Below are 27,593 nucleotides of genomic sequence, written 5' to 3'. Positions count from 1 at the left end.
GATCCCCTCCACCACCGCCAGTGTGCAGCCCCACCTGGATAATGCACCAGAACGCTCCCCACACACCAGCTCTCAGTGGGGAGGAGAGCAGAGTGATGGAGCCAGTTCAGAGATAGGGATTATTAGGAGGCCATGATTGGTAAGGACCAGGGGGGAAATTTGGCCAGGACGCCAGGGTTACATCCCTACTCTTTTCGAGAAACATCCTGGGATTTTTAATGACCACAGAGAGTCATGACCTCGGTTTTACGTCTCACCTAAAGGATGGCGCCTTTTTATGGTATAGTGTCCCCGTCACTATACTGGAGCATTAGGACCCACATAAACTACAGGATGAGCACCCCCTAATGGCCCCACTAACACCTCTTCCAGCAGCAACCTGAGCTTCTCCCAGGAGTCTCCCCTACAGGTACTGGCCACGCTCATATCTACTGAGCCAGATGTGAGTTGCAGGGTGAAATGGCTGCGGCCATATGTAGTAAATGTAGAGCAAAACATACAGAGATAACAGATTCCAAGAAGTAATAAGTGATTATAGAGATCTTGTTTTTTTTCGGAACGGTTTAGGTTTGTAATGAATATTAGTTCTCATCCTGTGAAAAAATCAGAAATAAGGAGTGCATTTATCATTTGGATTCAACACACATTACTATTGTGAATACTATGGATATCTATAGACATATATTAAAATGGGATTAGATTGTTTAGCCTGAACAGGGTATTAGGAGTAAAAACCACTTAATCCTACTCTATACCCCAGAAGAAGCATGGGCTGCAACCAGCTGTGAATATTTTATTGAGCAGAATACCTGTGAACTAAAGTCACATGAAAGATACCTGCAAGAACTGCGAACGCAAACCAACACTGCTACGTATTCTCTGAGAGAAACAAAGAGAAACACAAGCCCAGCTCACGTGCAGGGGAGAATTCAGCATGTCTGATGACAGGCATGACAAGAATACCAGACACCTCACCATCTCCACACTCTGTTATGCATTCAAAAAAAGAGTCAAAGGCTGTCTTCAAAACCCTGTCGACCAGCTGTGTGCATCTCTGCAGGAAGCCCAGAACAGATTGTCAGGGGAAGCTTAATAGAAAGTGGTAAATCACATGCTTATGAGCTGCAAGGCAGTAATTAAGGCAAAGGAGGACTTCTTCCATTGAATATGACATGTTAAAAAATACCAGTTTCCCTCATGGTTCCCACTGAAGAAATTCCAGAGCAATTGGTGGAAAATGAAAGACCATAATAATAGTAATAATAATACTTCAAACTGAAAGTTGACTTCAATTTTCTTCATACAGTAAACAACATCATTTTCCAAATTAATGTTACAGATGTGACAGGAAAAATATTTTCTGTCATATATATACCCGAGTACAGCCAGCACTTACTCGTACTCAGCGTATTTTAACCATATTGGCAGCAATTTAAAACTGACTTAGGGACTCCTAGAGACTGTTCCATCCTTATAAAGTCTGGCATTTTAACATAATCTACTCACGAGGGAACAGAATGAGTTTGTGGGCAAATTTCTTTAATGTGAACTATCGAAATTGGTCATTATAAAGCTTACCCAGCAATTCTGGGCAAATGGCTCTGACACTGTTGAGCTTCCCTTGTGAACAAACAATTCTAGTTCTCTAGGTCTATAAATCACAATTACAGGACTTCCAAACAGTTGAAACCCATCATCTGTTGCTTGATTACGAATTCGATATTTTTATGCTTAAACTTACTGAAATGGTAATGATATTTTTATTTCATTTGCACTCTTTAAAAATGATTATAAACTAAGAATCCTTCCTAATTTCTTCAATATATTATCTCTCTGCATCTAAATTCTCTCCCTTGTCCTTTTCACCAAATAGCTTATAAATGTTAAATTATACTTAAGTGTTTGTGTCATTTTCTCAAATCAAATCAATGCCAATGATTATTTATTTTAGTCACAAAAATTTAATTGCAGTCTTTTCCTCATGGAAAACTGAGCAACACAAGGCTCGGTGTTCTCCAGTTTCGTGTGTCGCTGTGGTAACACAGCCCACTTAATGACAGAAAAATGAAAAGGCAACTTCTTATTAAGGTCAAACTTTCACTGGTTGTCAGCTGTTATTCGTAGCAGAATGCAGCTGGTGACAGCGCACAACTGTGCCACATAGTCTTCTGAGCTCATTTGTACAGACTGGAATGTCTTAGATCACCTGGTAAATGCCCTGTTAACTAAATGTCTCACTGAATTCCAGCACTGCATGTGCAAAAGGCAGAACCACAGCATGAAACCAGGAGTTCACACAAGACAAAAAGTCTCTGAAAATGAACCTAGTTTTCATCTCCCTGGTAGTCAACTGGTAGGTGAATATTTCCCACTCCATAAAGCAGCTGTTTGGTAGCAATCATCCAGCTATCTTGCCTTTACTATTTTTACAATTCATTACAGAATGACAATTCATTCTATTTCATTACTGTCTTGTTATTTAGACAGTACCTCTTGGCTTTAGTTGGACTATGAGTTGCAGAACTAAATGGGCCCTTTAACACGTACAGTACTTGTTGACTTTAAATAAAGTGTGTTTATATGGTTTGAGTGTTTAAAAATGTGGTTTTGCAGGTCAAATGATCACTGCTTATTTAATTACCCCACTTTCAATGTAAGAGAGTAATTGAAGCAGTTAATGATTGTTCGTTTTCATCAGCGCTTTTTAAATAATGATGGAAGTGTCTCTTCTATCCCCCTAATAGTGTGATTATATTCGTTTAAGGTATTTCAAAAGCCTGCTCGCCTTAATTACCAAATCAAAGTAAGCACAGGGCACCGCTGGACTAAGTAATGCTTCAGCCCTTGACAATGCTGAGATGTGGACAACTTTCTTCAATAGAAAGTTGAAAAGGCCACCTCTCTGTCCACTGCTTGAGAAAGAAAGCTGTGAATCGTGCTTGTTCGACTGTATGTGGCTCAGAGAATGGACTTTAATGCGTACAGCACGCTATACATGGAGATGAATATTTAAAGAGGAGGACCAAAATGCTGCCACTCAAACAACTATTAATTTCATTTAGGAATTTTGTGTAATTTTATTTGTGAAACATTTTATTCACAATATCATTTATCACAAAATCCATTTTAGTAACAAGTGTAGTAAGCTTCAGAAAAGTTGCACCAGCATCCTTAAGTATTGTAAACAGTGATGAGAGTTTAAACCAAATTTCAAGGTACAGTGTAAACTAAAGACTTCAGGATCTCTTAGAAAAGCTGTAGCCTGCTATCTTCAATCTAGGCAAGGCAAATATCTTTATAGAAAGCTATGAATCTCACTGCCTCGGCTCTCTAAAAGAGCTTTTCCTGGGGAAATAGAGATATAGCCTTGTAAAAATTGTAAGATTATTTTTTTTTAGAAAACCTCCATTCTGAGAATCAAACGCAAAAAGGCTGTTTTAGGAAATCAGGGCAGATATCTCTTTCGTTATATGATCAGTCTTAATTGTGCCAGCCATTACTTAATATATAATATAAACAATGGATCTTTCAGCTCATATGCAAAATAGTACAATGTATCTGTAAAAATAATAAAACTTTCATGAACAATGAAATCGCTAAGCTGATTATGGGTGAGAGCAGCCACATAATTCCATTTTTGATTTCCATGAGGGGTCTCTTCAACCTTTTGTGCATGAAGGTCAGTCCCATTGTGACTTTTTTCAGATTCTTTAGCCTTGGTTCGCTTTTGCCTCACTGCAATAAAACATGAGAGCATAACTGATCTCTGAATATCATTTGCTTTGATAGTAGAGAGTCAGTGGGGCAAGGGTAGATTGCGCCTGTGAGCTTCTGCTCTTATGGTAAAGAAGTGCCTCATTTCTAATGGAGTTTATAATGAGGGGTGACAACAACCAAGCTCAATCAGACTCAGCTGTCGGTAATTAACAATCGCTCCTGACATCCATTCCTCTCCCAAACGCTATAAATACCTGCGTGATCCCTGTCTCTCTCTCTTGCACGTCTCTTGCATCCACCTCCCCCTCTGCCGCTGCCCCTCGGTCACCCTGCAGGGGGGTCCTGGCCTCCTTGTCCTCTGGCCGGGAGGTCGGCTCTCAGCCAAGCGGGTTCAGCCACAGTTTCACTCCATAATCCCTTCACGGCGCTTTCACCTTGGGTGTTATCATTCCTAGTGAACTCCTAAATGTGCCGCATCTCCTTGTCCTTCCCCCTAGTGTCCTTATCAACTCTAAATGCAAACTCCTCTTCATTTTCACTTGTGCCTCTCTGGTTCTCATTTAAAGCTGATTTTGTCAACACATGTGAATGCAGACTGCGCTTGAGTTTGTCCTGGTTTCTATAGCATTCAGCTGAAAGGGCAAGACTGCCCGCTAAGTCACGTGCTAACCCAAACCAGGGCTGCCCCCTAGTGACACTGACACTCACTGATCAATGAATGTATATAGAAATAAACAGGATTTACTGGAGCAACAGGGCTAAAATCACCTTCTCAAGGACATGCGAAGGTCTCAAACGAGAGAGAGGGCCTTCTGACCCGTCTTGCCCGTGTAGTAGTTACCGGTTAATTGGACCCAGGATCTTGTCCGGCCGCTTGTTCAAGGAAACCAGGGTCTCAGTTTCAGAAACGTGGCTGCGGTCCTCACTCCCGCAGCCCTTTGTAAGAGTGATGGCCTCCTGTTTCCTGTTCTAAATGTACTATTCCTTCCTTTCCACCTGTATCCTCGGGTTCACGTTCCACTGCTGATTCTGAAGCCCACTGGACTGTCAGGGCCATTCCGGATATCGAATAAAGTCCCCTCGCAGGCTTCTATGTTGAGGTCTAGAATGGGTTGGTTCTTTTATCCTGTCAGTGCAGAATATTGATTTATATATATATATACGTTCATTTATCAATTCGTCCACAGAGGGGACTTGACCCTACAACCCTGGAGTAGGAGTACGGAGTCTTAAACAGTACTCTACATTGCCCCATAACACTTCTGAATGCCAGAGTTAAATCTCGCCATACTCCCATGTGCTCAAGGCTGAACAGATTGAATTTGAATAATCTTCTCAGTGTTATCCAGAATATCGCCGGGCAGTGTTTGAGGCATTTTTGTTTTGACAAAATCCTTAACCTCTTAAGGTTTGTTCTTTTTTACTTGTTAGCTTGCTGTGACAGAGACTTTTTTTTCTGAAAAAAATCATAAAAGCAATAAAAATATACAAAACATTTAGTGTGATCACCCCTTTGGTAAAACTGAATAAAAAATTACAAAGCAGTCAAATTTGCATTTCTATTATTGTCATGTTTATTTAAAGTAATATGCATTAATTATGGCTGCCAACATAATGATCTAATTTTGAATAAACAAAAGATGTGCGTTAATGCATTTTGTGCACTACCCAGTGAAATGCATTAGCTTTTAACACTGCAGAGGAATCAGCGATAATTTACACACCCATAGGCTGATATTCACCTATAATCTTTCGGTGTCCCTGTAAGAAGTCATATATAAATCTATAAACTAATGCAGGTATCAAATATTCAGAGACATCTTATATAACCTGACCTACACTTATATGGATTTCTGGTCAGTAATTACTCCTTCCACCAGCGGTGTCAACCGTTCTCTACTTGGTGCTAGAAATTTGAATTGACATCTTCATTTTGCCCAAATCTTTTTCTCTGTTGTTCTTGTATTTTGGAAAGTCAAAATTCAAAACCTTCACTTATTCCCATTTGTTAAGAATTTTACCTAATTCCTTTGAAAAAAATATTTAAGAAGACAATGCTTCTCGTATTCTGGGATAAATTGTTTTGAAGAAGCTGTGTATTTCAATCACATCAAGCCTCTGATCATGAAACACTAGAGTTACTGTACTCAGGGATGTATTTCCAAAACAATTTCTATTGCATAATTTAAATATTAATGTCCAATATTGATTCATCTTTTTTTCTTTTTTAATTGCATTCCTGTGTAGATCTGGGCCTTCTTATGGCACTGAATCCAGTCATATTCACTAAAATAATTTTAAGATGCTCTCTGGGTGTGAGGTCAGTTCGGCAGTGAATGAAGATCTCATATGACTGACGGAGGCTGAGACCCTTAACAATTTCCTTACTGTGCTGCGTGTGTTTGAGATGAACACTCGTTTGGTAATTATACTCTACTAGTATGCAATGAATACCTATGAATCCAACTTCCTCTCTGATACAGAATGTATCAGTGTGAAAACTGAATGAATGTCCTTCAGTTTGCGTAAAGCATCAGATTTTAAAATACAGGACATTTATTTAAGTTTTAGGGCAGTTTTAGTGTATTACACCAACAATGTCCAGGAAAGAAATGGAAATGATGGTCTGGGGTCTAACGGTGCTCAGAGCAAGTGATTACCATGGCAACAGTCATGTGGTTCATTCTAAATGAATTTGGCCTTCAGAAAACTTCAATGTGGGACTTGCAAAAACATTTCAAGTTGAATATGAAAATTCAAAAATTATAGTAATGAGAGACTTCAGCTGAGAGGTATATTCCACCTACTCAAAAGAAAAACAGAAGTGGCAGCTGTGAAGTGTGGGAAAACTGCAGTTCCTGTTCTTTACTTTGTTTTCACTCGGAATCCCAGCAGCCTGCATCGAAGGGAGCAACGGAACGGAAGTTTCAAAGTAACGGAAAACGGACAATGAATAATTCCAGGCTGGACACGTGTCACATGTGCTGGCAGGCCTGTTTAGCTTGATAGCCGGAACACAAATTCAAGGTTTTCCATACAGTCAAGAGCAATTAGGGAGATATAGTATGATGCTTTTGATTACTTAAATATAAGAAGAAAATAAAATGTTTCTGCACACAAATAACTCTTCATGGCCATAGGAATTAAGTCATATGTATACTGGTGGGCAATACATCTGTTTTCGAAGAGCTCCTGACGGACTCTTGTCTCTGGGATTCTAGTGACGTGTGGTCTTTGCAATAGAGGAACCAGACATCATCCGTTTTGCTGTAGCTGTTGCACAAGATGGAAGAGGAAACCTACAGGTGGGTGTCTTAGGGGCTTTGGTGGTTAGGCAGAGACCTGTATGGCTCAAGTGACACGAAAGACAAATACATCTTTTTTTCCTACTCAGTCATTACTTACATCTCTGTCGATTTCTACTGAAATGTTCACACTGGTTACGAACACCATTTTGTGTTTGTTTTATCGTCACTTCTAAGGCTTCTTATTTTTACATTTCAAAGCACACTTCGAGTTGCAGAACCTCACTGCCTGAATTTGCATTAACAAGCTGTAATAACGTAAATCTGCTTCTTAGAGGGAACAGTGCTTACAAGAAAATTAGACACTGAGAACAGCAGATTCTACACTTGTAATTACATGGTGCATGGTAATCAAGAATGATAATTAAGTTTCTGGCATAAGAGACCAATCTTCAGCTTCAAATGTATGTTGCAAGTCAATGCCTGACAAAACAGGAGACTGTACAGCAATTTGGATTAGGATCACACAGTACAGGAATGCCTGAAGGAAAAGTCCAAATGAAAATGAACAGCACTTCTCCTCAGCGCATCTGTAGCACAGCATGTTCGTTAAATGCTGCTTGCTACAAAGTATTTTCTCCATAGTGATATGCCTGTGATTGTGGTAGTTACTTTAGGGGGTTGCTTTTCCGGATTTCTACCTACAAAGCAGGACTGCTGTGCATTGGATTGCAGGAAGAATTTAGTTAGAAGGATAATGCTCTGGCTTGGACAATGTTTGAGACTAATGAGAAACAACACAGGAGTGAGGCTCCTGTTTCAGTGCATGTTTCTCTGTAACACAGTAGTCTATGTGCACTGCCATATACTGTACTGCTTTGTAAAAACAAGAGAAAATGACAAATACCTATAGCTCATCCTTCACACACTGCGAATGCATTTTTAAATCATGAGTTCCCATACCTGTAACAAAACGCAGAAAACAAATTCAGTATTTCTTTTCAGAATTCAATATTGTGGTTAACTGTGCTAAACCCTATGGTGCCCATCATTTCAAGAAGATCAATGACTGGTGAAAAGCAGGCTTTGTTTTCTGTCCTTGGTTCTTTCAGAGCATAATGAGAGACACTCAAGAGGGTTTCCTGATGTGGTGAAACTATTATCATTTCTGTCTCTATGTAGGAACCGTGTTAAAAATGACCAGTTCTAAAATCAATATTCACAATCGCCATTTGTAGCAACTGTATGCCCACACAAAAGAACCTGAAAGGTATTCCTTGTAAACAGATATGTATGAATTGCTGGATACTGTATATGAATAATAATATTCACTGCTGCCCTCACCAAGACGCCTCCAAAAATGAATCCACAGGTGGCTGAATATTTATTACCTCTGGAAGAGGCAAATGGATGTCTCTAAGACTGGTGGAATACATAAATATTAAGAGTTTAAGTTTTAGTTCGAATCTAACAATTGTATTTATGCTGAAATTCTAAAATAAGCTCAGTAAAGCCTGGCATTGGGTGCTATCGCAGGAATTCCCCAAGGTGCAGTTTTCTCTAATGTAATCCAGTGGTGATGGATCCCAGGAAGGAAAACAATGGTGTAAATCCTCTCAGAGCTGTTCTGTCAGAGGTCCTCTGAGTAACCAGCCACACAGCAAGGTGCAGGAGAGGGTCACTTCACAGCCTCAGAAACAGTGTCAGCTGTGTCTGTCTGCAGCTTCCATTGTGAATTGATTTGAAAACGTTACATTATAAAAACAGATACAGAACATTTTCTCCTTCCTTGTGCTGTGTGTCTGTTTTGCTAAATTGAAGTTTTAGACATTTGACCAGGTACAACTCATGATGAGGATGCCTGTCATCATCATCATCATCATCATCATCACAATACAAATCAGTCATCTGTGTGTAAGAGAAGAAATTAAGAGTACCTGAGAATGAAAGGCATCAATGTAGAAGAAAACTGATGTCAGATCTCATAGCTTTCGAGTCCAAGAATCTCATCATCTCATCGTTTCTCAAACACTACTGGCAATACAGACCCTGCAAGAGTCTGAGTTCGTGCACAGCTTCAGTATCGGGATTAACCCTGCAATCCATTTCTGGAGGCATGAATGCTTTTCTGAATTTGACCCTTTTTGATCCATAAACTGTTACAGCCTTCTGTTATCATTGTATTAGGTCAAGGATTTCCTTTTTAAAAGTTACAGTATATTTATTTAAGACATTGGCATGGGAAAATCTGTTAAAAAACAACACATCTGCTGAATCAACAGCCTTTATTCAAAAGCGTCTGTATTTACTGTATATGGTGTTGACACAGTATTCCCATGGCTCATAAAATGTTAATGAAATTCTTTTACACAACAAATGCCTCGTATATATTAAATTAAGTCATTGATATATTTAAATGTCAGCACCCTGAAATACTTCATAGCAAGCAAAGATAACACTTCAATATTTGTGTAGAAATGTTATGTTTTATTTTTTTTTACAGTTAGCGTCACAAAAAATATATCGCCAGTGAATTAATGTATTTGTACATGGACAGCCTCTGGTTTACCTAACAGTTAGCAAGACAAAAGACCTGCTCTATGTGTTCTAGCTCCTAATGTAAGGAGTCTAAAGAGAATTTTTATTTTCAACTTTCAGTTTTTTATCATTCTTGGATTTTTAACACTGTTGCTTAAAGGGGAATGTGTTCTGTTTCTGCACAGCGAATGAATTGAGAGGCACCACAGCTAAGAGTGACTGGCTCAAGATAACAATATAACGAAAGGTTACGAATGAGAGGAGACCAGTTGGTCCTACTAATTTGTTTGGTTACTAAGCGATCTAAGAATCTCATCCAGGCATCTCCTGAAAGAAGCTTGTTCCACACTTCCCTGTTACTGGGAAGCTTGTTCCACACTCCCCTCTTACTGGGAAGCTTGTTTCAGACTCCCACAAATTCCTCTTTCGGATTGAAACTCTGGTCTTGGAATATTCTACCTTCGTCCCTCGACTCCCACTTCAGCCCAGCGATTTGGATAAGTAGCCATCGATCTCCTCTCCCTTTCCCCCTTTTTTCCACTCTCCTGAAACTCTCAGAACAACGCACAGGGTCCTTCCTCTACCTCGTGGACACAGCAATCGCTACATCGATAAGCCAAACAGCCAGATAATATCCTTGTGTTCTTAACCAAGAATAAGAGCTCAATGGGCATTTTAACTTTTTCACACACACACAAGAAAACCATCTGCTGATCAAAGAGTCCAGTTCAATTTTTCTATTTTACATCCATAACAGTTTTTTTGTATTGTTATATCTATGGAATATCTGTCCTGGAATACGACCGTGTTCGCAATTAAAGACTCAAGTGGATTTTCAGGCACATTGTCGCGGTTATTAGTAAATGTAATAGGAGTTTGACTGGGTGGCAGCCTGGAATTCTGATTCCTGAAATTATGACTAAAACTTGAGATAATGAGCAGAAGCTGAAACTGCACTGGGGTTGATTTCCAGAAGACCGTCTTCTGTCTAATGAGCTACAGAGCGCACTCGAAGTTCTAGATACAAAATATAGGCTTAGTGATAGCTGCTGGTTCAGAGAATGTAATCATCAGAAAAACCAAGTGTCTTTGTCCCTCCAGCAGATCCTTTGTTCTGTTTAATCAATTTATTAGAGCGAACGAGTCCTGTAAGATCACATTATTTTCCTTTCGCACTTGCAATGCTGAATTTTTCCACACAATTTTCCACCCCTCATGTAAGTACAAAAGGTATAATAAATTGCCTGAGGCAAAGATAAAAAAATGGTTTCCAATTTGTACAGCCCTGCAAAATTCTCAATTGAATTTAAGCAATGGACAATCCCTGCTTTCCTTCCAGCACCAAATGATTTTTATTAAAAAAACATTAATGAAATGATGCTAAACCAATGGTTATATTATAGTGTTTAGTGTATTTTGCTGATATACTGTCAATGTCAATTAATAAGTCTGGCGTGTATGTGTACTGTATACATACTGAGAATCAAAAGAAGCATATCACTCATACTGTAACTGCAATAGACTCATAAAAGTATTACAAAAACTGGCAAAAGCATTTTGTATCAGGAGCACTGGATTTTGATTGAACAGAAATAACAGGTATGTGCATTATACTGATTGACAGGAGCTCTGCTGTGCAGGTTAGGGGAACTGAGTGTGGGTGTCCATCTGCAAAAGCTGTACAACGTGTCTGTGATGTACACTTCGCACCAAGATGCTGCCTTGTGGGGACTCCTCTCCCAAAGCCTGGACAAATGTGTCTGTTCTCTGGTCTCCGAGCCCCTGATATCATCTCAGGTCACCCCACAGACGATCCACAGAGCTCCAGTCTGCCGAGCAGAGCATCTACAGTTCAAACGTTGCGTTCTTATCTCACATGAAAGCTGCTGCTGTGTGAGCAGCATGTGGCTGTGCGGATCAGTCGTGCTTAAATGTTGTCAAATCAGGATAAGTCTGAAGGGAGGGCAACAAATAAGGTCCCAGGCCCTTTTCAACGAAGTGCTGTGCAGCCAGATTGACACCAATCACCACAAGTGTTGTTCTGTACAGACTAATAATAATAATTGCTTACACTTATATAGCGCTTTTCTGGACACTCCACTCAAAGCACTTTACAGGTAATGGGGATCCCCTCCACCACCGCCAGTGTGCAGCCCCACCTGGATAATGCACCAGTACGCTCCCCACACACCAGCTCTCAGTGGGGAGGAGAGCAGAGTGATGGAGCCAGATCAGAGAGGGGGATTATTAGGAGGCCATGATTGGTAAAGGCCAGGGAGAAATTTGGCCAGGACACCGGGATAACACCTTTACGCTTTTCAAGAAACTCCCTGGGATTTTTAATGACCACAGAGAGTCAGGACCTCAGTTTACATCTCATCCGAAGGACGGCACCTTTTTACAGTAAAGTGTCCCCGTCTCTATACTGGGGCATTAAGACCCACACAGACTGCAGGGTGAGCGCCCCCTGCTGGCCCCACTAACACCTGTTCCAGCAGCAACCTTAGTTTTTCCCAGGAGGTCTCCCATCCAGGTACTGACCAGGCTCACACCTGCAGAGCTTCAGTGCGCTTCTGGCAGTGAGTTGAGTTTGACCAGGCTGGAAATTCAAAGCATTTAATAACCTCATCACGTGTAGCCTGAGCAACTCTCTCACAAATGAGGTGACTTTAACAGGTAACAGTTAAAAGTTTTTCCAGATCATCATGGTATGAATGATCAAATAATCAAATGCAGACTAAAAAGTAATTAGTATCCAAACTTCCTGTACATTTTTTAATGCACTGTACGCATCAATCCACATTTACTAATATCTGAAAATACAGGCATGCAAAGCAAAACAGAGGGAAAAAAGTGAAGTTAATTGTAAAACTCCTTTGGCATTAAATTACAAATGCATAACATTAGATTGGAAATGATAAAGAAGCATACTTCTCAACTCACAGCAATTGTTTCTTGAAATAGCCACTGCAGAGCTCTAACAAGGTCATTACTGTAAATAACAAACAGCTACAGATCTGCCACTCCACCGGTCCTCCTCAATTGAGCAGAACATACAAACAACATTTGCCATTGTGATAAAAATGAACATTTCCCCCTTCCAGGAAGATACACTGTGACAAAAAAAAAGAAAATCACAGGTAATAGACGGAAGAATTGTCGAGTAAATTATAATTAACAATGTGAATTATCGCCCCTGTAAAGAAGTTACTCAACCAAGGACTCAACAGTCCTTTGTGTTACATTAATTCTTCCTAAACAGCATTAAGCGCTGTAGAAAATAAATTAGATTTAAATTAAATCTAAACTTAAACTTAGTGGCTATGCATGAGTGGGAAATCATGAGGGGTAAGAATCCCAGAATCATCAGTCTCATTTCTAGCATGTAGAAATGCCTTTTTATGGCTTCTATAGCTTATATGTTGTTGAGTTCTTGAGTCTATACTGAAATAATATTTGATAAAAGACAGCTCATGGGATTTTATTAACATTCAGAAGGACTTTTTTCCATTCAGATGATTTTTTTCTTCATTTCTTAAAATGTCTTTAAGGCATCTCAGGCATTAAAGCTAACTGAAATGTAATTATGCAAATGCTGCTAATTTCTAAGAGCCGTACTTTTGAAGAACAGGAATGGGAATCCCTTGATAAACAATGAAGGCAACGCTCGAAAGTGCAAAGCTCTTCAGCACAAAGCATGCAAAACATTGGGCTGGGGTACACAAGGAGGCCTGGATCTACAGAGCAAAAGTGTTCAAATAAGTGTCATAAATACTGATTCTCCCACAACACCCTTCTTCTTCAGTATTGAACAGTACCTATACAGTGCACTATAGTATTTCACATTATCCACACATATTTTAAACGTGAGTTTTATGTCATGGCAGTCTTAATAACTCTTTTGGTTTAGGGTAAAAAAGTGACAGATTTTTTTTTTAAATACACAAGTTTGGGTTTTGCAGCATTCACGGCAAAGGCCTATAGTTTGATAAATAGGTAGCTGAGAAAACATCCAAAAAATTCTGTGTACAGATCAGAAAGGCCATTTCTATATACCACGCATGTCTGTTATGATGTTCTGGGGTTTATCTTTCACATTGACCAAAGTTATCAAACATTGTTACACCAGCAGGATGCAAGCCACCAGACATGAAAGACCCTGGAAACATTTCAGGTGGAAAATACAGTACCACCCTGTAACACCCAGTAACACCCTCAGTGTGAGTCTCCTCTGTGTGGTTCTCCCTACTACACAATATGGGAATACAACTCTAAAAGGCATTCAAACTGAAAATTGCTCAGATTTAAAGCCAACACTGTTCTCTGGCTTGATCAATGTACTAATGTCTTTAGTCACACAGACCCACACCATACGAACTGCGTCTGACACATTAAAAAGACCTGGGGCCAATCATGACATTAAAATCAATGGCGTTATTCATGGCAGGGCCTGACAATATTGTTCTGAGATTGTTCTAGCTATAAAAGGCTAACTAAGATGTCTTAGCTCTAACAGGTTTCCAATATGAAATCACATTCGGTCAAGTTATGATCCCTTATATGAACACAGATACCATATAGAACTTAGCCTCATTAAAATATTTATATAAAAAGTACTTTTACACCCAGAATTGGCAACTTCTTTAACTAGGTTTTGGTCGGTGCATAGGTGAAGAAAGCCAATGTGGAGCTACACCTGTCCTGTGAGTCACGGCCCCCTGTTAAATGTTGTAATTGCCAGATAGTAAAAAGGGCAAAAGGCATGTAGGTTAAAAATTTCACTCTAAGATAAGATCACTTTATTGGCCCATATACATATACAATTTCTTGCATTAGGAATTTGTCTTTTCGCAGACCCCAGCTTGTTCTCCATGAGACACACTGACGGGGAGAGAGAAGCTGGGGGTCAGGGGCCCAACAGAGTAGGATTCCTCTGCCGGCCGCGGGATTTGAACGGCAACCTTCCAGCCACAGGCGCAGATACCGCCACAGAGCCACCACTCCGCCCCTCTAGCGTGATTATTTACAATTCAGAGGCCACAGAGCGCCCTCTAGTGGCGGGACTTGAGTAATTACAACCCTGTTAACAGCACAGCAAGCCTGGCACGGTGAACCTCTACATCGCCTCATTATCCAGGAAGCTGGGGGGACACAGGCAACGAGGTGATTGACCTGTTGCTTGCCAGATGAAAACTGCAGTTCAGTTCCACCACATCAGGACACACACACGAGGTGAGGAGGCTCCTGGACACTCATCTTTAGGAAGTCAGGTAAGCACACAAGGGCCCAGTGGCCAGCCGTGGTCGCCTGCAGAGTAAGATGAAGGTGCGTGAGCAGGGAGCTGCGTCTGAGGCTCAGAGACCAGCGAACATGCTTGATCAGGCTCTGCTGGAGGGAAGGGGCAGCAGCTGCAGCCCTCAGCCCCCAGGAAGAGCTCCTCACAACGGAGAGCTCGCATGGCTCTCAGGACAGCTCACAAACAGGCTATCGGCCCAAGACAGGGCCCCTGGTGATCCAGCCAGCTGATGGAAAATGTGATTCTGTTTATCTCCAGCAGTGGTTCCCAGTTCTGCTCCTGGTGACCCCCACTCCTGCTGGTTTTCATTCCGGCTCACCTTCAGCAGAGAACTGAAGCCTTTGACTTGATCTAAGAAGTTGTTTCAATTTAATATGTGCACTTTGTTTCTAGGCACAAGTTTGGGATTTTATTTCACTTACAAAATACAACAGTTCAAGCTCCAGCATATTTAGGAGCTGGGAACAAACAGTTCAGACTAATCTTATTATGAAGTCAATGCAGGGTTTGCTTGTGTAACTGAGGACTGGGCTGGAGTACCAGGACCAGGGCAGGTTACCCCTGATGTACAGCATGCATGCCTGTGCTACTGGACAAACATTTCTTTTGTAATTGTCCTGGGATCCAGTTTGTGAATGTGTTGTATTAAGTTTCTTTGAGGTTCGGTACAAATAATGCAACAGTAATGGATTGTCAGATTTCTGATGGATAGAGACAAATGTGAAACGAAATGTGGTGTGCATGATATAATCATGATATTAAGCTGAGTGCATCTTTTTCTGCCTTTTGCTTCTATTTATTTCATGTAAATAATTTTATTGCCTTTAGAAGCAATATTGCCATCGCATCTTCAACCAGAATTATGTAACAGATAGAGATAGCTTCCACCGTCTTCTTACTCCTACACATAGACTGAGCGAAGCAGAAGACTGCGCTGAGACAGACTGACATTGATGAAAGATGAGAAAAAATAACTTCGCTCACTGAAATACTTTTTAAGATATCCTGCCCTGTGAACCTTTCTCTGCAGTATGCTGGTTATCTCTGCATTTGCTTTATCTGAAATCTTCTTTGTTTCTTTTGCTTCATTTTCATGTCATGAATAAACAGCTGAATAAATTGCCCATGCCATTATATTACCCAAAGTTACAAGCCACCTAGTAAAATAAGACATATTTCTGGACATTCACCTATATTTTTCACACGTTCATACTGAAAGATATTAAATAAAAGATCAAACCTTACAGTGGTACAGTTAACGTGAGGGCAGGGTACCTGTTACTTTTGTAGCAGAACATTAGCCGATTACATTTGTACAACTCCAAAACAATAAACACATTTACATGTCTGCATCATGTTGGCTTTTGTAACTCATGAAGAATACTTAGGATGACCCCTCACCAGGTCATCCTGGTCGGTTAACCATCATATGCTTGGAAATGTATATACTTCAAAGCCTAAAGCTTTATCCTTAAAATTGAAATGTATGTTTTCTTTCAGCACTCACAAAACATTGTACTTGGTGCTACAATTAGGGCAGTCTCATGATCTTTGCCTGTCTGTAGGTGAAACTGAGCGCACAGATTCTTGTCATAAAGGCAGTAATTAAGTTTAACAAGAGATCACGAAACAAACATCTACTACAGTATAAAGCCATTTAAACAAGTAACGCCCACAATGCCTCAACAATATGTATACCAAGAATTTTATTTATGAGCTCAGCGTGTTTTCAGAATGTGTTTTTTCAGTATGTGTTGTGCAACACAAAGAGAAAGTTGCAATTTGTCTACTTCAGAAACCCCAGTCGAAAAATTAGACAGCTTCCATCAGTTTCTAGTTCTTTACACCCAAAAATTTAAATGCCGACACAAGCAGTTTCGTCTCAGTGTTCCACTTAGTTCCATTAGATGGCAAATGACCACTTTTCAAAGAAGCTTTAAAGATGAGCCCCTGGCTGAGAGCCATCTGCTTTTGAGGATTCTGCCCTGTTTAAGATTCTAGATTCATGACTCAATTCCTTTCTGCAATTAAGCAAAGTTAGAATCATTAATAATAAGATGTTCTTTATTCCAGAGAGACAAGTAATCCTAATTGAAATAAGAATTCTTTTAATTTATACAGAACTTCCCACACAGAGGTGCTTTACATATAAGAGGGGACCCACTTCATCCTCCACAGAAGTGCCGCAGTTTTCAGGGAGGTGCAGAGCAGCTCTTACACACCAACAGCTCCAATAAATCGGCTTCTTCTTGCCCTGAAGGCTTTACGTTCACTTCTCTGTGCTGGAATTCAACAAGTCCCTGTGGAACAGAGATAAGATCCTATAGCACGTTAAAATGTGCCACTGCAGATTAGATGCTAATCCATCTATGTCAATCTACTCTTCAAGGAAAAAAAACATATTTGATTCGCCAAGGATGAAATTGCTAAAGACGTTAGGAAAATAGCATCCACACACCCATCTTTTATCAGGAGGCTTCTTATTCCTGCCAGGAATCGTAAGAACCCAGAGCACACTCTGGAAGCAGAGTACACAGCAGGACTGCACTCTGGATGGGAAGTCAGCCAGTCCATCATAGGACACAAGGACACAGGGACACAGGGACACAATGTAGAGCGACTCATGTGGTCTCCCTGTGTTTGGAAAGTAAGAAGAAACTCAAGCAACTACAGTCAAAGATCTACTTTAAATAAGGAATCACAACATTTTCCCTAGTAGTCACTGCTTCTTAAACTTATCAGCATCTTTGGAGATGTTCATGAGGCCACCTGCTTCCGCTGACTCAGACTTGAATGTCAATACCAATAAACCCAGAGAACCCAGCCATGCCTATAACTTACAAAACATCTCATTTACATTTCATTTCAAATTAAATGCCATCTTCACATTTGATCACTTCCCAATTAGGTCAATAGAAGAAGTCACTGGGAGCTGCCATCTCTTGTAGCTGAACCAGTACTGCTTTGACATCTCATCGACCTAATCACAGTCTGACCTTGGGGAATGACAGCCCCAAGCAGTGATAAGTTCATATTCATATTCTCCTGTGATTTGGGCTGCCATCAGATAAAACAAACCTGGAGATCAATGGTGTCCCAGAGACGTCCAATGTGATTTAAATATTGGAACATCAAAGAAAACCACTTCACCACACTGAATCTGATTTCCGCAGATGTGATGGGTGGCGCATTGAAGTTGAGCTCAGACATGACCGAGAGTTAGGCATGGCTGCTGAACAATTCCTCTTTAATTAAAACAAATAGAGCGGCACTGCCACTTTCATGTCTGGGAGTGCCCCTGTGGTTCACTGAGCCCTTAGGCGGTGAGTGTGAAGACGTGTCAGCCCAATGGAAAGCACCCAGCCAAAGTGCTCTATCTTGTGTGCAAGTCATGCGTGGTTGCCAGCAATTTTCCGATATTATTTAAAAAATCATTTTAATTAAATAATTACTTCAATTAAACTAAAATTAAACTGTCGATGACTGTACGCCCCTAGATTTGATTCCTCTCGACTTCCAGCACCAGTGGTGTCCCAATGATACAACCCAAGCACCAGACTGCTGTCTTGCTGTCACCCTCCTACAGTTCTATTGTAGATCTGTGATTGGAGAGTTCAAGTTGACCTCAAAGTTGTAAAGCAAAATCCACAGGATGATGACTACATTATAGCACATGCTGTTCATGATGTTTTATCATGTTTTCAGTCCAGCTGGATTTGATTGAATCCTTAATTGAGCTAATCGGATTAATTAGACCTTTGTATTTGTTTTCACCTCTCGAAAGACGAGGTTCTCGAGTTGCGTCAGTCTCAGAACTGAAAGCAGTGCAAGAGGTCTAATCAGTAAATCGTTAGTTTAATTTGGGGTTCAATTAAATAATCAAGAACTCAGATGGAACAAAGACACTGAGCTTCCAGGGAATACATTTAATAATTGTTAAAGCATTTTTAAAGGCGCTATGTCAACCTGCAGAGCTCCCTTTGCTGGAGAGAATGTGCAGACAAATTCACTGGTATTTTGTTGTTATAACAACAATGAACAAGTAAAAAAATCCCTTTTGTATCCACATCTATTGTCATATTGAAGTATTGGCTGATGTTAAGTTACAGTATCTCAAATCCTCGAAAGGTTTGTAGGTCTTAAGGATGATGGTAAAAAGCAGTTCAATAGGTTTCATTGTGGAAATGTATAAAAGCTTTTACTGGAGAATCTCTACATTATTTTAGTTTTGATTATTAAAACATTCAGAAGATTTTAAGCCAGTCTCTGAGAAGAAAGGAATGTCCTGATCCATCAGACATTTTGTTCTTACGAATTACACGAGACACATACTGTATGTTTGTTTACACAAAGATCAAATACTGTATCAGAGCATTGCTAAAAATGCTAAAAATTCAAATAACAGGAAAATTAGAAAAAACACAGACTTCCTTAACTGTGAATGTATACTCTGCCATCATTCTAATTTTCAAAGAATTTGAAATATTTAAATACCATCTCCTCTTTTTTCCCCCCCAAAATATAATTTTCTTTACTGACTGACCCTTCTAATCCTGAATTCGTGGTAAGGGAACTGGAAACCAATATGGGCGAAATACCTCTGTTTAGAAACTTAGTTCAGCCTTATGGATTTAAAGAGGATCAACTTCTTGTAAAATGGTTCTCGGTTTGTGCCAGGAACTGGGCTGCTGAGCATTAAAGCAATAAAGCAGGATTAGAGACTGGTGAGCCTCAACAGCAGAGTTTAATATAAGTCATGGTGCTGTTTTTTTCTCTAAACATCTGCAAAGCAAACTCACAGCAAACTTTCATTTCTGACTGAACACCATAAAGTGTGAGAAGGTATGAGGTAACAGTGTTCAGGCCTCCTGACTGGAGTGTCATGAGTTCAAATCCTAGGAGAGGGAATAGCTATTGTACCCAAGAGTACAGCACTTTATCTCTAGCAGACTCCTCTGGTAATGTTCATGAGCTCGTGAGCCATGCTAGACTGTCAGACACACAGGAAGTGGTTAATGCAATAAATGTTTAAAAACACCTGCATCAGGCTCGTTTAAAGAGTCTTGACCAACTTCGCACAGCCTACACATCTCTACAAATATGCAACTTATAAATTACAATAGCAGAAACTGTAACTATGATTGAATAACATAATTTTGCTGTACGGCTTCAATTAAGACTTTTCAAAAGGTATGACTCTGTAGTGAAGTAGTCTTCTAATCAAGTAAATTGTCCAAGGCAGAAATGGTGCTTTGAAATTGCAATAATGTGTCAATGTAAAAAAAAAAGTCCAGGATTTACTTTTCTTTACAAGAATTTCTGCACAGTTTCTGATGGAGACGAGTTACGAGCAACACCTGCCACGAGTTCCCTTCACTCTGCTGGAGATCAAAATAGAAATTTCTTCAAACGGTACAATAGCCAGTATGTGGTGAAAATGGAATTACGGTACGTCTTTCAAGAACACATTTGATGGGGACCGTGTGTCTCCAGATGTTTACCTTCCTCTTGTTTATACCTAAACAGATAAGTTAAATGTCATAATAGTTCTTTCTATTCCAACTCATTTCTTCAGTTGCTGGGAATGACAGCAAACGTCACTTCCATCTTCTTCACATAACACTGCTCTAACCTCTTACTTTCCACACCAGTCCGTTAGAGAGCATGAAGGTCACACATCGGGACACAGCTATCGTCCTCATGGAGCAGGAATGAGAATGAGATTCTTCATCCTTTTAGGGGGGTTCAGACTAAGAGGCGTTCAGTCATAATCCCAGAGATTCGCATCATTTCTCCTAACAGGGAAAAACATTTTTCTGTTTTGACATTTTGCTGAGAATTTCAAATGAACAAACAGAATGACATGGAGGCACTTTAGTGACAAAATCAACACAAAGACCCTTATGCTTTGGGTTTAAATACCCCAAATATGACTTCAGTAACTTCAATATGTGTGATATTAAGAAACACAAATGCAGGAGCAGAACCTCTCTCCTGAGCCAAGTCTAAGTATTGAATTTCCAGACAAATCAAAGGCAAGTTTAGATTCACTGGAACTAGACACACCGAACCATGCTGCAGAAGTGAATTTGAGATGAATGAGTGTTTTAAATGCTTTCAAACCCCTCCTCTACTTAATAATAAAAATAATAAATTGCCTCACATAAAACAGGAAAACAATAAATATATGTGCATACATTTTTATATAAGAACAAGTAAAGGTTTATTCCATGCTGAAAAGAGAAGAAAAGAAACACAACGTTTCGACTGTGGAGCCTTCTTCACTCTGTGCATTCTTTATATGCATTCTGTCATCCATTCTGTCTTTATATCATATTCTGTGCATTCTTTATATAAACACAGTAATGAAAAGAGAAGAAAGAAAACACAATGTTTCGGCCGTGGAGCCTTCTTCGGGCTCACACCTGAAGAAGGCTCCACGGCCAAAACATTGTGTTTTCTTTCTTCTCTTTTCAGCATGGAATAAACCTATTACTTGTTCCTTTGCAGCCTACGCATGCTGACACAGCTACCCACCTGAACACAGTAATGTTAATGGATCGTAAGTACTGGAACACATTCAGGTTTAGAGTGTAAACTTTATGCGGCATTTGCAACCCACTGATCTCACTAAACTCTTTTTTTGTTACCATCCAGGATGCTTTGATGTTAATGCTAATTCTTGGGCTGTCCCATTTTCATCTTGATTTCAACATGTAAAATGCATGTTTATTTGAATTTAAATTTGCAGAGTGACTTGGCCAGTCTAAAATGTTGTAAATTTTTTTTTTCTCCCGAAGAACACTTTGGCACAGACCATATATTCACAGTCATCGTCTTACTGCATGGTGAAGCACTGACCAGTAAGTATAGAGCGCCTATACAATCCAAAAATACTTCTGAAGATTTCAGAACTTATTCTGCTGCTATCATTAGTTATATCAATAAAGATCAACGAGCCAGTTCAAATGGCAGAAATGCTCTAATCTGTCCATAAAACAGTGCTCCAAAACTCCCTTGGCTCATCTTTGCACTTCCAAGCAAAATCTAATCTTTTCTGTTTGTGGTGAGGTTTTTGTCTAGCCATGCAGACTTTGTAATACCAACATCTCAGTCTTCCATGAAAGGTGGATTGTGATGCTTTCCCTCCTGCAGGTTGTTCATTATTTCACTGACAGTTGTTTTAGGGTTTTCCTTCACCAGTTTTCTTGACCGACCAAGAAATGTTTTGATTTGATAAGTCCAATTTCTGTACTATGGTTCTGAGGTTTTTTTTTTATTTTAGCTTCAACATTGGCTACTTTTCATTAACAGGATATTTGGTTTTATATACACAAATACTGAAGTAAAAGCCAAACAGGTTGATACAATGTTCACATGTCTTTAATGTCTTTGCCCAATTACCCGATAACAAACACACAACTAACAAGAGATACCTGTCAGCCAATTATCCTAATGCTTTTGCAGATTCAACATTATCAATTTTAAGTGACCCAAGAGCATAGAATTTAACTGATTTAATTAAAAATAAAATACTTTGGGATTGCATAATCAATCTTTTTTTTTCATGGGAAGTGGTCATTATTAGAGTCTACACCAAAAAAAAAACAGTTAAGGGCACAGTACATCAGGTCTTCTGATAGTGCCACATTTCAAATGAAAATGACAGCTCATAAGACACGTGCTGTGAAGCCTGTCTTTTCACACCGAAATTTGCTTTTGAGAAAATCTGTCTTCTGGAAGCAAAGGTTCCACTGAAGGTATCGGGAGGGCCACATTTCCAAGTCATATTTCACTTACAGCAGAGAATTACTGTACCAGTACATTTCCTAAGTCAAAATGTAAAAAATCAAAGCCTAGTTATAATGCATAAAAAGTATAATTTTCTAATGTTCATATCTCATATCTTAGATTTTCTTGAAATTATTTATTTTATATGTCTAACCAATTGACATTAAAGTTTTAAAACTGAACATAACAAATGAGGTACCATAATTACAAAACAACTTACAAAAAAGTGAGTTTACCAGAAATGAAAGAATGAGGATAACCAAATAAGATTTGAAGATGTGAAAAAACTGAATTTGGCAATTTATTTCTCCATTTATTTCTATTTGAATAATTTATTTCTATTACCATTACTATTTGAAAAAAACCTTTCCAAGTTATCTGAAGCAGAACTTCTTCACAACAGTTTACGGTCCAATGAAAAAGATTTTTTCACATAAACCAAGTCATGTGGCTAAGCATCCCTTTTCCATGAATTTATTTGTTTAGGACCTTTAATTAGATGAGACTAAAATAAATACAGTGGTCTTCATTTTCTAGTATAAATTCATGCAACACTGAACTTGAATGTATTGTTTCAAAACTATTTTTAATACTGTTAATACAAGTTTCAGACAGATGTACTGTATATGACACAAATAACACCCGAAACCCTCTGAACTATGAATCACGAATGAAAGAAGAAAAACCTTTGAAATCTATCTTGTGAAGTAGAAATAAGGAAGATTCTAAATCCCGCAGTACTAAACTACTTCCGTCTGTCGCCAAAGAGCAGCAGACGGTGTACAACACCATACTTTCGACAAAGCTGGAAGCAGCACATTAATGCACGCGTGCACAACACACTTTTACACCTTTCACCCCAAAGGAATTACATTTTCTCTCCAGCAGGAAACTCTTCAGATATCTCCAGGGTTTAAGGCAGATGTTTTTTATGTATTCATGTGCACATTTTCAGGGACCGTTTTCTTTTCCTCTGGCCACAGAATTATTTACTTAGAAACATGGAGGTATAACTCATTGAAGACCGAGGAATGATCCGATCTGATCAAATCCTCTAGCACAGCTCTGCATTGCTGCAGTGCACAGCTGCTGCACACATACAATTACTATTAATTAAGCAATTCATCATGACAGAACCACACCTGTGACTAACTGCAGACATTACTTGTCACTTCACAAAACTGTGCTAGACTGAATGACTTATACCACATGCCTTAAGCAAAATATTACTGCATTGACCTTGTCAAATACCTGTCACAAAGACATCTGAATAATTTTGAAAGGTATCGGGAGGGCCACATTTCCAAGTCATATTTCACTTACAGCAGAGAATTACTGTACCAGTACATTTCCTAAGTCAAAATGTAAAAAATCAAAGCCTAGTTATAATGCATAAAAAGTATAATTTTCTAATGTTCATATCTCATATCTTAGATTTTCTTGAAATTATTTATTTTATATGTCTAACCAATTGACATTAAAGTTTTAAAACTGAACATAACAAATGAGGTACCATAATTACAAAACAACTTACAAAAAAGTGAGTTTACCAGAAATGAAAGAATGAGGATAACCAAATAAGATTTGAAGATGTGAAAAAACTGAATTTGGCAATTTATTTCTCCATTTATTTCTCATTGATCCAAGGATCTCATCCAGTTTTCCCAGCATCGCTAGGCAGCTAGTTCCATACTACCATTACCCTTTACATAAACAAAACCTTCTGCTTTCTGTTCTTTTACTGTAACATATAAAACCACAACCAAATTGTGCCTTGCTTCATTACATGCTTTAATATGTTAATCAAGAAGTCACAAATGGAGAGGAAAGTAGAAGATAAAAGTATGTGAATTATAAGGGGTTTTAAAAAAATGAAAGCCTTGCAGACTGCTGACTGAGCTCTTTATAGAATCTGCAAGCTGGTTACATTTTCAACCCCAAAATTCACTGGAAGCTCTGTAAACAGCACTAACTTTTTAACTTTTCTCACAGGAAGTGTAGGTACTCAGTGCATGAAATACAAGTACTTACTCTGTAACAAAAGGACATTATTTTATGGAATTCATGAAGGCAGTGAAACTTGGCTTCCCAAAATGAAAGAGTTTGGAGATAATGACAGTGAAGGTCTGTATTCGTACATACTGGCCGTGACAGCAAATTGAATAATGAAGTACAATGATTTAAATTATATTCTTTAATCTGTTTTATTATGATAATAACAATAATCAATAGTAACAAAACTATAGTATTAAGTTTTTTTTTCTGCAATCACTACTGATAAACTATGGAACATTAACAATTATAATTGTATAATAATAATAATAATGATAATATATAATGGATAATAATAATGTAGTACTAATGCTTTATAACCCAATTTTTCTGATTATGAATTAGCACTTTAAGAGGTGCTAAAGATAATTACAACCTGGCTTTTCTTTTTAATCCCTACATCTGCCTCACACTTTCCTGTGCCTTTTGTATTAATCTCTACTCTCTCTATAGAGGTCTGCTTTAAAGATCAAAAGGCTGTTATTAAAATAGAACATGCTTGCACCAAGGACTCGGTGTGCTTTATGTACCATGCAAAACAATAGGTTGGCTACGTTAGTTTATTCTGTGCTTTTTTTTCTTTTCCTTTAGCCTTCCCACTAGGAGATAAATATATTTCAGCCACCTGTCACTATTATAATGCATGAAACATGAATGTAAACAAAAAACAAGCTAGCGATTCCCACAAAATGTATCCTCACATTGCAGGTGATAATCATTGATAATATATGTCTCTGGACTGACAACTGGTCTGGATATGTGATGAATGATGATATCAAACTTGTAATTACAGGAGTACCACAGAGACCTGTATGAGGACTGCTGCTCTTTTTAACTTATATCACTGATCTAGATTCCAGTATAGCCAGAATACTAGTCCAGTCCACAGACAATAACAAAATCTGAGGACCAGCAACACTGTGGAAGCTGCAAAGGAGATTTAAAAAGACTGAGGCCAATCCAAGACTGGGCAAACTCCTCACAGATGACTTTTCGTGTAAATAAGGCAATGTGTTACATGTATGTAGTAGAAAAACTGACAATGAGCTTAAAGAAGCTATAAAATAGCTGTTCGTGTTTTCTGGACAATATGAGGATAAATAAAAAGACTAATAGAATGTTAGTATAGAGTTAAAAGTTACATTAAGTATGCATTAATGAACATTTCACAAGGCTGCAGAGAGACTCATGCTTAACCTTTGCTTGTACAACAATATAATGGAGAAGGCATTTAAATGTTTTTTTCAATGGACAAGAATTCAACACACAGCCTCAGTTCATTAGTATGAACTGCCGATTACAAACATTTACCATCAACAGATTTTCAGTACAAAGGCCTTTGTGTCTTCAGAAAGTTTTCTTGACCGACCAAAAAATGTCCAACAGATATGTTTCTAAAAAAAATGATCATCTACTTATAGGTCTGAGACCAATCCCAAACTAAATATCAGTCAACATTTGAAATACTCATCCTAAACGTCATGCTCTTCCACACGAAAAAGAATGAAAACATTCTGTTTCCGTTGATAACAGATTCTACTAATGCTTAGGTAGGAGGCCTAGCATTTGGAATAAAAACCATGACATGTTATTTAATTAATAAACTAATATCCTTATTGTGCTAAAAGCCTACATTTTTATTTCAGTGATTCTGTAGTAGAACATAGAGCCTCAGGAATTCATGTGTCGGTCTATTAACTAAAAGTGCATTTAGGGCCTTAATAATAAGAGCTTATTAATGGGGATGGCAATGGGAATATTCAGTTACCTAATGAACAAAATGTATCAATAATCTTCAGTGTTGCTCCTGTTCCTCCCACATCACCCTTTCAGGATACAGGTTTTCAGAGCTAAGACTGATTATTACCACCCAAAGAAGCAGCGGAACATTTTGCTCCTGCACAAAGAGCCCACAGAGGTCTGCGTGCCGCAGTGGGACTGAGGCTTTTCCTTAAGCAGGTCAGAGGCAGCAGCTACAAAACAAGAGAACGAACAAGCCAGCATGTCCACCTACCTCAAGCCACTGGCCGTGAGACTGCATCTTAAGGATCACACAGGGGTCTGGTTTGGAAAGAGCATCTCGGTCGGAAATCCCCTTGCATGCCACCCGCAACTCAACTTTGGTCAGACAGGGGCTGTTAAAGAGTCCTAGCGTGTTTGCAGCCGACTCGTAGATGTTGCTCATTTTCTTTTGCAACGAGCTGGAGTGTGCTGGAGACAGTGAAAAAGAGGAAAGTAGGAGTTAGAAATGTGGTAATGGCGGAGGATAAGGCGGGGGTTCGAGCCGCTGGGCTGTGTGAGGCCGGTTCCCGAGAGGATGACTGGCACCGTAAGTGTCTCCCACTTTATTTACTTATTTATCACACCGCTGGGGGTTGGAGCGACATGCTATAGACCTGAGATCCTCGATCGATGAAGCCCAGCAGTCACTGTGTTGTGATTGGCTTAAAAGTAGGTGACATTTACTGCAAAGGTCAGGACGAGCCCTGATTTCAGGCTACGGTGCTCCTGTGAAGGTCTTGTTAGGGGCCCCACCTGAGACGTGTAGGATTGCGGACAAGCCCATCGCTAGATTTCAGTGGACGCAGGAAATGACTAAATACTTCAAACCTACATTCTGCTTCTAATATATATATCTATCTTTTCGATAAATGTATTACTGAGGGTTGCCTAGCTAGAGTATACCAACAAGAAGTCACTGCTATCAATGACTACAGAGTACAAATACATTTTTGTAAATGGAATCTTTTCAGCTGTCAGTGTCCGAGCATTGCTAATAATTGGCAGTGAGGAGATGTAGGACACGCACTGTTGTTTGAGATCCTCTCCAGTCTAAAATGTGGATTCCACAGTGACAAAGCTTTGGAATTCCTTTTTCCATAGCCATGTTCAGGCATCTTTGTTAACCTTCCCTTTTTTTCTACCGTGCAGACCTCACGTTCACTGAGGGTGCA

At 39.2% G+C, this 27,593-nt stretch overlaps 1 protein-coding gene across 1 annotated transcript in view; it reads right to left on the bottom strand.

Moving 5' to 3' along the window:
• cpne4a (copine 4a) overlaps nucleotides 1-27,205 on the bottom strand; it is an 81,314-nt gene extending 54,109 nt beyond the window's left edge. The window contains exons 1-3 of the mRNA XM_088929482.1: nucleotides 27,175-27,205; nucleotides 26,654-26,850; nucleotides 3,972-4,091 (exon numbers count right to left, since the gene is read on the bottom strand). Coding sequence (XP_088785608.1) covers nucleotides 3,972-4,091; nucleotides 26,654-26,850; nucleotides 27,175-27,205 — 348 coding nt within the window. The remainder of the gene's footprint in view (nucleotides 1-3,971; nucleotides 4,092-26,653; nucleotides 26,851-27,174) is intronic.
• Between the last annotated feature and the right edge of the window lie 388 nt (nucleotides 27,206-27,593).

The sequence above is a fragment of the Atractosteus spatula genome, chromosome 12, assembly GCF_055471065.1.
Source record: "Atractosteus spatula isolate fAtrSpa1 chromosome 12, fAtrSpa1.hap1, whole genome shotgun sequence".
Taxonomy (NCBI): domain Eukaryota; kingdom Metazoa; phylum Chordata; class Actinopteri; order Semionotiformes; family Lepisosteidae; genus Atractosteus; species Atractosteus spatula.
The sequence above is the reverse complement of the archived record's forward strand: the minus strand, read 5'-3'. Positions and strand labels throughout refer to the sequence as shown.